The sequence below is a fragment of the Alosa pseudoharengus genome, unplaced genomic scaffold (assembly GCF_046254945.1).
Source record: "Alosa pseudoharengus isolate Yale_2024_CS ecotype anadromous, Long Island Sound unplaced genomic scaffold, YU_APseudo_1.1 YU_APseudo_1.1_scf_9, whole genome shotgun sequence".
Classification (NCBI taxonomy): domain Eukaryota; kingdom Metazoa; phylum Chordata; class Actinopteri; order Clupeiformes; family Clupeidae; genus Alosa; species Alosa pseudoharengus.
In genome coordinates this window covers 1,349,611-1,362,361 of record NW_027468881.1, presented here as the reverse complement: position 1 = coordinate 1,362,361, position 12,751 = coordinate 1,349,611, and the positions used below count along the sequence as shown (strand labels likewise).

General features: G+C 38.7%; 1 protein-coding gene across 5 annotated transcripts in view; it reads left to right on the top strand.

The window, feature by feature from the left end:
• mlh3 (mutL homolog 3 (E. coli)) overlaps positions 1-12,751 on the top strand; it is a 52,860-nt gene that overhangs the window by 14,224 nt on the left and 25,885 nt on the right. For 2 of the 5 annotated variants that reach the window (XM_076277438.1, XM_076277439.1), the window contains exons 5-6: positions 1,932-2,009; positions 8,379-8,487. In XM_076277438.1, coding sequence (XP_076133553.1) covers positions 1,932-2,009; positions 8,379-8,487 — 187 coding nt within the window. Of the gene's footprint in view, positions 1-1,931; positions 2,010-7,490; positions 7,601-8,378; positions 8,510-12,751 lie in introns of those variants that run through there. The other 3 variants (XM_076277441.1, XM_076277442.1, XM_076277440.1) reach the window with 3 other exon arrangements.

Here is a 12,751-nt window from a genome sequence, read left to right as displayed (position 1 = left end):
CCAAACAAAACGCATGTCTCACAATAAAATGCACCACGTAAGAAATAAAGGCCTGCCTTGAATACAAGCCTGCCCCAAATAAAGGTACTGTGCTTTGCGCAGCCTAAATAAATAAAAGGATTTGAGGATTTACGATAGTCTGTCTCCTAAACATTCCTCACCCGTTATCCAGACATGCATGAAAACATTTGAAAACAAAACTCACAGCCATAGGTTATTTTGAGAATGATGATGACTTTCTCTTCTGCATTGTCCTAACCGATAAAATGAGGCATATGACGAAGCATTGCAACTGTTTACAGAGATACACTGTATAAGGTTGGCTGCAAAGATTAATATGCAGACTGTTACGATTTACTGACACACGCACGCACACACATTATCGAAATCATACACCGGACGCTTTAGGCTATAGTCTTTCTACATGGGTTTAGTTAATGATCGGGATATAATAAGACCACACTTTAATAGTGATTGGTGTAAACCGGGACATTTTAGCGTCCCGACAGGCTTTTGTCGGGACTCGGGACACGCAACTCAAAATCGGGACCGTCCCGGTTAAACCAGGACGTCTGGTCACATTCTGTGTGAGTTGAATAACTTGCCTTTTCAAATTAAATGTTCATACTAGTTAAGAAAGACATGTGAACAGTCTCTAAAATAAGGGTAGTCCTTAGTAGCCTATAGCGTCATTGAAAGTTTGCACATTCTTTTAAACGTGCATCTTTTTTTCTCTCTCGGGGGTAGCCTGCCAAGCATTTGCTCTGCTGCCGGCTTGTGCGTCAACATTGCCCAAAATGCTTGATTGCATTGCATTCTCCACATTTTTAGCTACATTTTCATGTACTAGATCATCATTTTTGTTCTGTGAATCTTTTTTAAATTGGCTGCATTCTTATCGCCCAGCTCACCTCATTTCACTCCTTCATCCATCTTCAACATTCCCGGTGGAATTCTCAATCTTTTCCTGCCTCTATGTGTCCAGTTACATAGTCTCTGTCTGTTCTTGGTCTTGGTTTTTGTGAAATAAATTTCTAAATAAATGCGACTTATATATGTTTTTTTCCTCTTCCTGATGCATTTTTTGACTGATGCAACTTATACGGTACTTTAACAAAATCCAAGCATTAAAAAGCCAAACAAATTATGTTTATCTGCAAATACGGTAAGAACAAAATTATTCGTACCCCTGGCAAATATTGATGTAATGTTGATTCTCTTGACCAATATGTTTGTTCTGACTGAAAATGACACTGCCACATGGCAAAAGGTTGTAAGACAATGTGGTAGAAACATGGAATCAAAAAAAGAATTGTTTTTATCTTTTTTAACATTTTATGAAAAATGGCAAGTCCAAAATTATTCATACCCTTTTAAATAATCAATGGAAACATCTTTATTTGCATTAACAACTCTCAAAATGGTTCTTATAATATCTACCAAGCCTTTCCATTTCTCAACAATGATTCTAGACCACACCTTTTTAACAGCAATCCGGGTTTTCAGTCAGGAACGATTATTTGCCGTCACTCTGGCCTTGTGCTCACTTTTTTGATGGATTGAGGTCTGGACTCTGGCTCTGCCACTCTAAAATGTTGATATTGTTCTCAGTTAACCATTTCTTGCCTTGTTTGGCTGTATGTTTTGGATCATTGTGTGGTTTAATGGTCCAATGATGCCTATTGGGGCAGGTCTCTCGGCAGACTGCCTGATCTTTTCCACCAAAACTGTTTTAGTGTTACATACAGTTTTTATATACAGTTAAGAACAAAATTATATATAATATATATACCACCACTCTAGTTCATCCAAAACAAACCAGAAAAGGGACTCAAAGTGCTAAATACCGGAATTATCCTTTAACTGCTGTGATGTATGACAAAGTACAAAATCTCAAAATGCATCTGTCATATTTGTGTTTTTTTTTTCAGTTCATGTAGCAAATCTTCTGGTGTTGGTGGACCAGCATGCAGCTCATGAGAGAGTTCGGTTAGAGGGTCTTGTGGCAGGTAATCCCACTGTACATGTGTGTTTTTGTGGTAGTTTTGTTAGTTAAAGGGCAAATGTCTGGTGTGGACAAATGAATGAAATTATTACTCTAAATGCACTACAACTACATTTACAGACTTTTCTTAAGACCAAAAAGTGTATCTGTGATGATTTGTGAGTTGTCTACCAGTAAGGTAACTACTATGGTGATATATTGTCAAGCAACAACTATTAATATGTTGATACTGATTATTTACATTATGTCAATGTTTTTTTTGTATTGGAAGTTTTCTGAAATATTATGTATAAATATGTAAATGAGCCATTATCTAATGAAATATGAAATCATTTGCAAACATTTCAAGTACAGAAATCTTAACATTGGTTAAAGTCAGGTTCAAAATGTTTGGGGGCCAAGTAGAAAAGCTGCATAGGCAGCCATTGTGTTTTTATGTTTTCTCATTATTATTATTACAGTATGCAACTTTCCTCTGCCATTGAAGTCTATGACAGCCCATAGAACTGTCCGGTAAAAAGCTGTGAAATTTGGGGACTGTCCCATGATTAATTTAACCAAATTTCATGTCAGCACCTTGAGCGATCCTGCCCCACCAGTAGGACGTGCGTTCACGCAAGTAACCTTTGACCCGTTTGCCCGATTTATTGAAAGTGAAACAACATTTTCACAGGTCACAAATGTTATCCAATCTCTACCAAACTTAATACACATGATCTTCAGACCAACCCTCACAAAAGTCGTGCTTTTTGTAGCCATATCGAATATATTGTAGCCATATATTGTTAATAATTTACAGTATTTTATGATCTGCATAAATACTAGTAGCTAAACATATTAAGTAATTTGAATGCTTCATATTGATTTTTAAGCTATTATAGTTGTCTTTAATGTCATTACAGTGGTGGTGTGTAGATCTAATTGAGTGCCTGTCACTTTAAGAAGAACGGGAAAGTAATTAGCTTTTAAATTCCATAGCCTAGATAGGTTAGCAACAGAAACTTGAGAGGTGCAAGTCAGCAAATTAACTTAACATTAGCCTACTATTATTTGTTACTGTGCGGCACACAGCTGTGGGTTAAAAGCTGCGTGTGTGTGAGGAGAAAAGACACATAGGCTATGGGAAGCACCGACTGTCATTCTTATATCGATACTAATGATTTAGCAAAAATGTATTTTGGCCTGTAACTGTTGATGTGTTTGGAATTAAAACGTACAAGTGGCGTTTGTTAATACCAGAGAGCCCATCTACGGAGAGCCCGAATTTGGTTGCAGTTCCACTTGTAAGTACAAAATGAATGGGGATCTATGGAGCTAGACGGCTAAATTTGTCTTTTTCACCTGATTGTCATTGAAAAATCAAAGTTTTATTGTAGTTTCTGCAAGTTCAATCTGGATTATAGGTCGAAAGTTAAATGAACGAGTACTTATGTACTTTCGATTTCTTACAGTTTGGGTTGTTGTTGCCCATAACACGCTAGCATTTTGCTAAAGAATGACATCATTGACACGTTTGAAAGGCTTTTTAGAACAAATAAGTTACTTTAAAAAGTATAATATTTTCGTATAGTATTAATAAGATTTTCGCAAAACTTGATGATCGTCAGACCAAGCTAGGGATCGACCGATATGGTTTTTTCAGGGCCGATACCGATATCAATTATTACCAAAACAGGTAACCGATAACCGATATGTAAAACCGATAAGTCAGTTGTCAAAAAGGGGGGTAGATAGTACATTTTATTTATTTATTCATTTAATTGTCTATCAACTTGCATCACAAGTGGAAATCCTGTGTATCATGTTAATCCAAAAACTGAGTGATAGCAATTATTTTCATAGACTAGGCCTACACAATGGGCTATGTGCTTGTTAAGGGACCTGTAACAAAGAGGATGCTTTGCCATTGTGTGTGTGAGTGCACGAGAGAGGGAGAGGAAGAGGTGCATGCGTGATGGCAAGTGTTATGGTTTAATAGTTTAACAAAACAGTTTTAAAATAGTTCTTAGGCTATTTAAGCATGCAATTTGTGTCCATATGTAGGCTATAAGCTACACTTTTGAGAGCCTAAAAGGCATGTTAATAGCCAGCTCAGGACGCGATTTAGTTTAGGTCGGATTAAATTACGGCTGGCCCTGGGTGCATGTAGTTCTGACAGTCCGTTTCAAAAAGGAGCAACTAGACTTTTTGACGTTCACTATCAAATAATTTAGGACTTGTCTTCTATTTAGGCCTTAGGGATAACGTCCGCCGAGGTGTCCCGTTATTCCCAATTAACGGACGAGGCAGAGGCAAAGAACTCCCGACGCGCAGCACCCGAGTTTGTAGGCTAACTAGTTAACAACATATCAGTAACATGCATCAATCGGGAATTCACTAAATGAAGGAAGTGGGTGCTTTACTTATTGATCCGGATCAAAGACAATAGCTTACAAAGTGGTGTTTTTGTAACTTTAGTGTAGATTATTGTGATTCATTACCCTGGAAATCCAGAGTTCTCGCGAGAGCACAATGGAATTGTCTCTGCGAGACACTCTGGCAAAGAGCAATGACGCACGTTACTTTTACGTAACATTCCGGGAAACCAGCTGATGAAGACAGCGCTGCAACATTGGAGGACAGTACACATTGGTCGTAGTGTTATCCGATTGCGTGCAGTGAGATTTTTAAATGCATGCTTTTTGCCGCCCCTCGAGTTGGGCCATTACATTGTTCTTTGCCAGACCCTTAATCTTTCTAGATTATCAGGGTCTGGATTTTCCAGGCTAGTGATTCATTGCAACTTCAGCAATGTAAGGTACCTTCCTTACCTTTGAAAAATAGCTCCGTACAGCTGAAGCCCAGTCTACAGTCTGCCTCAGTGAGAATCCTAAACTTTCTCTGTGTTTAGTCTTCGATCCTGATTGGCTGCATTCGTGCTTACTAACAAATCAGACGGTGTAGTGTGCGGGACAATGCTCTCGACCTGAGAGTAGCAAATGCAGGGAGTTAGAGACGCTTTACAGACAAAGTAGCGCGTTTCATTCTTTATCCATTTCAATATCAGCTTATCGGTGAAAAAAATTACCGATACCGATTATTATAAAAATGCTAAATATTGGCCCGGCTGATAATTGGTCGACCCCTAGACCAAACCTCACAAAAGTCATACTTTTGTAGCCATTTCTAAAACAGTTTGCCCGTAACAGCCAATCGAAATCGGCGGCGAAGCGGCTAAACAGGACGTAAACTCATGTCTCAGCAAGGCTTTCACGTGTCTAAACCAAACTACCCAATTAGGAGGAGGCTCAAGAAATTTGGAGACCTTGACTTTAGGGGTCACTATAATCACAGGAAGTAGGCTTATATTATCAGTAACGCTTTCACGTACAGAAACCAAACTTGGTATTGGACCCATGACCCCGTCTTGAGGACGCAGAATAACCAGTCAACCAGAATAACCTGTCAAAGCCAATTGAAACCGGCAGCGAAACCACCAAATAGGAAGTGACCTTACATCTCTGCCATACTTTGGTTGCTAGACATGAAACTTGCTTTGACTGCTTACAGCCTTATCTCTGATGTAGCAGCATTGAGTTGCCATGGTAGCTCCTGCTTGACTGCTTGGCCCCCTTATTGCTGCTTGCAGCTATATTTCTTTTTGGTTTTCATTTTGGTGACATATTAGAGTGAAATAAAATTCCTGAAATTCAAAAATTTAAACCCATGTTATATATGTTCTAGAACTTCTATTTACTTTCCATACTATAGGTTACTATAGGTTACAGGTTACAACCTCCTCTATAAAATTCTCCGGCATATAGGAGTATAACTGGAAACTTGAGTGTTTGTAAGTACAATTGAAGTGGATATTAGAGTTGTGAAATTGGCGATAATAGATTTTTAAATGGTTGTTGGCGGTATTTACCCACATTCAAACACCCACTGTACATTTCACTTGTAACAAGAAAAAAAAACAAGAAAGAATTTTGAACCTGACCTTATCCAGTGTTTATCTTAACATGGGGTGAATGGCATGAGGGAGGAAGCTCCTCCGTACTCCACCCAGAGGCTCTAAATAGCGCCTTCATCAATGAATCAGTGGAGCTGACTGTGCTGCTAATATCCAATCAGAAATTCAGGGGAACTATACCATGTCGAAAGTTGTTATACTGCAGGAAAGACAAGCATATTGGGATCAAAAATTAACTATTCATTTCAGTTGCTTGGTTGTTAATAAAGCAAACATTTTATTGAGCATCCAGCATCCAAATTACACTAGTCCACATTGCCTTGTACCCAATAAATGAATGAACGGCTGAATGAGGATATTTCTGTTGCCATTAATGTCTAATTTAGTTGAAAACAAATTTAAGCTTATTTTAACATGACTGCTATTGCTAAGAGTAACTAGCAAACTTGTAAACTACATGAACTTAGCTTATGATACAGTATGTAGCCATTTTATAGGCATCAACCTTAGATCTCAAGACGCTCTCAACCTTAGATGTCATGAAAATGTGAGCATTGAATAGCTGGATAGGAGTAAGTGAATGAAGGAGAGCTGGGTTGGAGCAAGTGCTGAAGTGGAAGACGCGTTGAGAGGGGAAATGAGCATATTTAGAGGCTGTTGTAGAGGTTTCAGAGTATTTTTGAGACTACATACAGTATCGTGTCTGTGTTATGTTTTGGGTTAAATCACTTTGTACAAATGGTTAGAGGCCATCAAAGTAGAACCTGACACAGAGAGTTTATTTGAATCTTTTAACTTGAATACTTTAGAGGTTTATTTGTCACTTCTCAGCATACAACATTTTCTACCGTACTGCTCACAACTCACGTTACAAATCGTCTGAAACCAGACTTTCTACAAAATATTAATTATTTACAGTTTACTTAATTTGGCATTAAACGGATATCCATTACCATAATGTGAGCTTAACACTCACTCTCTGTATTTGATTGACTTTGAATAACTTTGAAATGGAGCGACAAATGAAAAATTGGAAAAAGACATCTGTTATGCTTGGTTTGTAGATGCAGTGTACCAAATGTTGTGGGAATCAGATCAGTGGTCTTGGAGGAGATAGATTAGTTTCACTTTTGATTGTTTTGAAATGGCTGGAAAATCTGAGTGTTGAGTGAAGTGTTCATCAGATATTCCACCGAGGAATGGATGTGGAGATGGACACAGAACTGTATGCAGAATGTTAATATGATTACATTTCATGTAAATTCAAAGTCAATGTTCTTGTGAACTAGTGGCTAGCACTGTTTAAAAGTTGAGACTGCACTCTTTCACGTGATATACATGTACTATCTGCAGTCCCGGCGGCATGGGGGGGCTTTGGGGGGCCAGGCCCGTCCTGGAAGTCATCTGTGCTGCTCCAACCAACCCCAATCCCATAGATTGATTTTGAACACTTATTAAATGTAGGCCTATATTATACATTTGTCAATCTAGCAAGTAGCAAATAAAACTTGTAAAATCTGTATTATTCCGTAGCTAATCAATCAGGAACTTTCGGTAAGCCCATCACCTAAATGGAGAGAAGGTTACATGGCGCAGTGTACTTCACTTCTGCACTAACCCCTGTCATCCGATGACAAATATGCTTATCGGCTCGCAGGTAGGCTATATCTCATATCGTAGTTAGTAAAGGGTAGGCCTAGTAGTTTCTCGGTTTGTTTGATAGCGTTACTGTTTTTTCTTCTGAGCTAGTCTGAGAACAGGAAGCTTATTACCACTCCAGGGACGAAGTTATCCGTAACTTCGGGGCTAACTCCCTAACACTCTATCTGAAAGAGAGTGCTATCTATCTGTTAGCAAATGAACGAGGATTTTGGTTTTATCTGCGGATTTATTTTTGCATTATTTTGAATATGACTAGCTCCAATCTCAACAGCACGTCTACTTTTTCCACACGCATCTCAGATACACACATATCCCCTCTCGCTTTCTCTCTCTCCATCCCTGCGCACGGAGCTCTCTTAAAGGAGCTGCACCATTTTACAACAATTGCATCTACATTTTCATATTAGAATGTTTTGTCAAGTGTAAGCTTAAACTACCGTGATCAATTTAAGTTCCTGTGCCCCCCCCCCCGGAAAGGTGTAATGCCCGTCCGTGAATTTGTGTCTGCCGCCGGGTCTGACTATCTGTGTGGTGAGTACTTTGTGAACAGAGAAGAATGGGTGTGAATTTGGATGCACTCTGCGTCCGTCGGCCTCATAGGGTTAAGAGGAGATGTATATTGAATTGAAATCTTCTGAATAGTGAAAAAAAAAAGAGTTTGAATGCATTTAGTTACAGTTTATTGTATGTAAAATACTGATCTCAATTGTGTCTCTGTGTAATAGCCTCCTTGATGTTGATGTCTCTACTCCACTCCAGAGTCATATGAGGATGATCCTCTGCAGCTAGGCCAAAAGAAGCTATGTTCCTCTGTTGTGTCACCACCCCTGGAAGTGGACATCAGGCAGGAAGACCTCAGACTTCTTAAGTAATTGCTGCTCCAATATGTGGTATAAGCTAAATCTTCTCCCCTGCATTGAGCTGCCCTGAACCTGTATTCAGAAAGCATTTGAAAACCAAAAGTAACTCTACTATGGTGTGCAGTATGTGAGCAGACAAAAATCCTTGCAAGGGAGCTTGATGAGCACACAGAACAGTATTTGTAAGCATCCTAACGAAAACACATTTTTGCTGGATCTGTGACAAGTGTTGTATTGACCCTCCCTACGTGCCCTCAATGCTTTTTGCACACAAAGTTGAATTTTGAGACACTGGAGGATCGAAAATGCCTCGAATTTCAAAACCACAACAACAACAACCGTAAAACAACAAACTCTTTGAGAGGCTCTTACTTAAAGGGATATTCCACCATTTGGGGAATTACACTCATTTTCCACCTCCCCACGAGTTAAACAATTGATTTTTACCTTTCTCCAGTTCATCCAGCCGTTCACTGAGTCTGGTATACCACTTTTAGCTCCAGCCTAGCATAGATCATTGAATCGGATTAGACCATTAGCATCTTACCTGCTAGAATGATTGTAATTCCCCAAATGGTGGAATATCCCTTTAAAGTAATATAGATACAGCACTAAACCGTTATAACTAGGGCTGTCAGCGTTAATGCGTTACCACCGTTATTTTTTTTTAATCACATTAATCGCGTGCCGCCAAATATTTTTTTATCTTACACCGTCACTCGTTCTGTTATCAACAATCCCCTTTGGTTGCTACTATTTTGACCCTTTGATGCACCGTTTCTTGTCCTCAAACTGCCACAGACACTTTCTAGCCCTCCCAGAGCCCTCCTCCTCCTGTAGTCATGGAGATAAACACCAACGCAGTTCTGAACTCCGGCTGAATGGCACTCAGCAAAGCAGTGGTCGCCAACCAGTCAATGGCGATCGACCTGTAGATCTTTAGGACTTACCCAGTAGATCCCAAGAATAACAGGAAAAATAAAAAAACAGTCACCAATTCCCACATGTTCGCCAGCGTTTACAGGGCCTAAATTTCAGCGCGGGATTGCGGGTATAGCGCATTATTTATTCAAGCCCTGCACCTCTACCCATTATAATTCGAGAAATTCCCGCACACATTTTACATCGCTTTCTGATCTAAAAAATGGAGCGGCGTGAATGCGGGACCAGATCGAACAACTTCTGACTTGAACCGAACATAACCCCATGCAGACACACATGCGCACAGCCCCACTTTGCAGGTGCGCTCTCTCTCTCTCTCTCTCCCTCTGTCTCGCAACAGGACTTGTCACCGCTGAAGTCAAATCATGCTAGGTGCTTCTACATCAACTGCTATATGACAGGAAATTAAAACGAAAGTTTAGCGATCAGGAGCTGTCATGAATTTGTTCTCCATTTGAAGAACGTAATCGACTGCGGACGTGCACAGACAGCTACAGACACGGAGCGCATCGTAGGCCTAGGTTACTTTCACTTTCTAGAGTGTGCATTCATTACGTGAAAGATGCTTCATACCAAAACAGCATCAACAGATCAAACATTATCAAATGTATCATGACGTGTTGTCACAAACACTTATTCCAATTAGAAATTCAAAACCAAAATCATGTAAGTAAAGACTATAAGTGTTGTTATCTCATTGACGCCTGTATAAGGGGGTGGAGGATGTGGTATTTTTGACCTGTAGCATTTGCCTAATTAAAAGGCCTTAAATTGGAAGCATTTTGGCTTTGATTCTCTTTTGACACTTCAAAGTAGATCTTGCCTTTGTTCAGGGCTGAGGTCAGGGATCTTGGGCTCAAAAAGGTTGGTGACCACTGCTTTAAAGCACTGTGGACACTATTGACATGAGTGCGGCACACTCCGATTTCGACATTCAATTACATTAGATTCTGTTGTTCTTCTCAATACAACTCTGTGTGGCAAGTGGCTCATCTCGGCGCCAGTGTTGGCTCAGTCGACATGGAATTAAAATATCACCGAAGCACTTCAAGTTTAAGCTATAATCTACTACGAGCTAAACATTGTTTACACTCCTACACTTACACTATTTCTGTTAGCACTTCATTGAAATGTCCTGTAGACCTACTATGCTACATTTCCTTAAGTTCTTTATTTTCAACTGAACTCTAAAGATAATGAATATAGGCTATATGGAGTATTTTTTGTTTGTTATGCCCTTTATGTGTATGCACTTCTGCTGTAGCATTTATTTCAGTTTATATCATCTATATTTCTGAAGAATACAATGTGTTGCATCAGGCCCGCTGCACATCTTTTGACATTTTATTTGAAATAACCAAATATGTCTTAAAGTTAAGTTCCTAAAGTAACTTTCTTTGCCTTCACTTGATTCCCAATCAAGATAGTGATACACTGGTAAAAAGGCTTTACATTGTTAATATGGACTTCTGGAATGTTTATAAATAGTAGAATTCTAATCAAAAAATGTGATTAATCGCGATTAATTATAGAAATTCCGCGAATAATCGTGAATACAAATTGTTTGACACATGTTTGTGTTATAACTGTAGCATTGAGCATATTATTATAGAATGCCCACAATAATGAAACAATCAGAGGTGACAATATAGCCAGGGTTGGGTCAGATTACTTTGAAATGTAATCCATTACTGCTGCTTGTCAAATGAAAACATTAGCTAGGCCAGGGGTCGGCAACCTTTTTTGCCTGGAGAGCCACTTTTACCAAATTTGTTTTTTTTTTTTTATCTCAGAAGAGCCACATAAAGACGGTTACAAGAAAAGTTTGGATATTTAACGTACAGTTACTTTCATTCAACAGAGGATTTTAAAATACACTTTCTACTAGTTTTAAAAGTAGGCCTAATGTGCAAGTAACTTGAAATGTAAAGTGGAATGACAGAAGTATAGGCCTTAGGCCTTACCTATGGCCTTGGAGCTGTCACCATTTGCACGAAATTACCCTTAAACGTGAGCGCAGGTTTGTCTTTATATTTTTCATATTAGTCTGAGCGAATTAGGGTTGAAGGTGGAAGTAAATACAGCAAAAGGATATTTGGTATCAATCGAACCATAATTTCATGTAGATTAAGAATTTCAGGTGCCTACAGCGCAGATTTGTACCAGAAAAAAGATATACAGCTTTGAATGGACCATGATATAATGATTATTGGGCCAAAATCGTATATTATCACATATAGATATTAGCTGATATCTCCCATACTGGTAAAAGTATCTTTACCAAACTTGGTGTACTTACTCACCATAAGTTCTTGATTAAAATTAGTAGGTGTTTAATGTCTTGGGGTCAAAGGTCAAGGTCACGTGAGGTCATACTTGACATGCAATGTTTGTTTTATACCTCTCAAGCAGATTGAAGGATCCTCATTAAACCCAACACAGTTAAGTAAGCCTTAATAAGGAATTAAAGATCATGGGGTCACAGGTAGAGGTTAAAGGTCATGAGGCTATAGCTGGCTGAGGCATAGAATCAACTATCTGAATTGACAAAAGATTAAGACATTTATTAAAGCAAAACAAACTTTATTTTCTGTGTAAAAACAGTTGTTTCAACCTCCACATCTTATTTTAGTATTGTAGTAATAACCTCTCTGAAATCAGGGGAAATCAAAAATAATTTGCGGTTTTAAAAATGCAAACATCTGTGTGAATACATGTTTTAAAATAACTTTCAGTTCATAAATGATATTGGAATTAAAAAACAAAGTACTAACATTCAGTACATCAATAACAACATTGTAGTTCATTTAGACAAGCTGAATAGCAGAAGTTTTAGATTAAATCCAAACCATTTCTGTCAAACATCTGATAAACATTGCCATCTTGAGCTATTTCCTTCAACTTAAATTATAACGCCAGACAATCGATGTAAATGTCAATGTTGATAGAATAGTGTTAGAAATAAAAACTACCCTTGCATCGCATTGCAATAGTTATACTTTGTTCCCTGAAGTTGGTAGTAGGCATATAAGCAACGGCAGCAGCGGACTGATATTACCTAGGATTCTACTAGGTATTATGGTGGGTTTTCAGGATGTGAAGGGATGTAATCATGGGTTTCATAAGGGTTTATACTCTTGCATGGGTTTTCATCTTTTAGAAGAATGTAGTCATGAGTGTCATAAGTCTTAATGCCACTTTGCTGTGAGCAGTGTAAGGTCATTGTATCTTGTGTAGGCCAGACCGACTGTCAGAGGAGTGGGGTGAGTGGAAAAGTACTGGGGGAACCAGGATGAGAGGATCTCCTCCTTATATGGTTAAGGGAGAGGG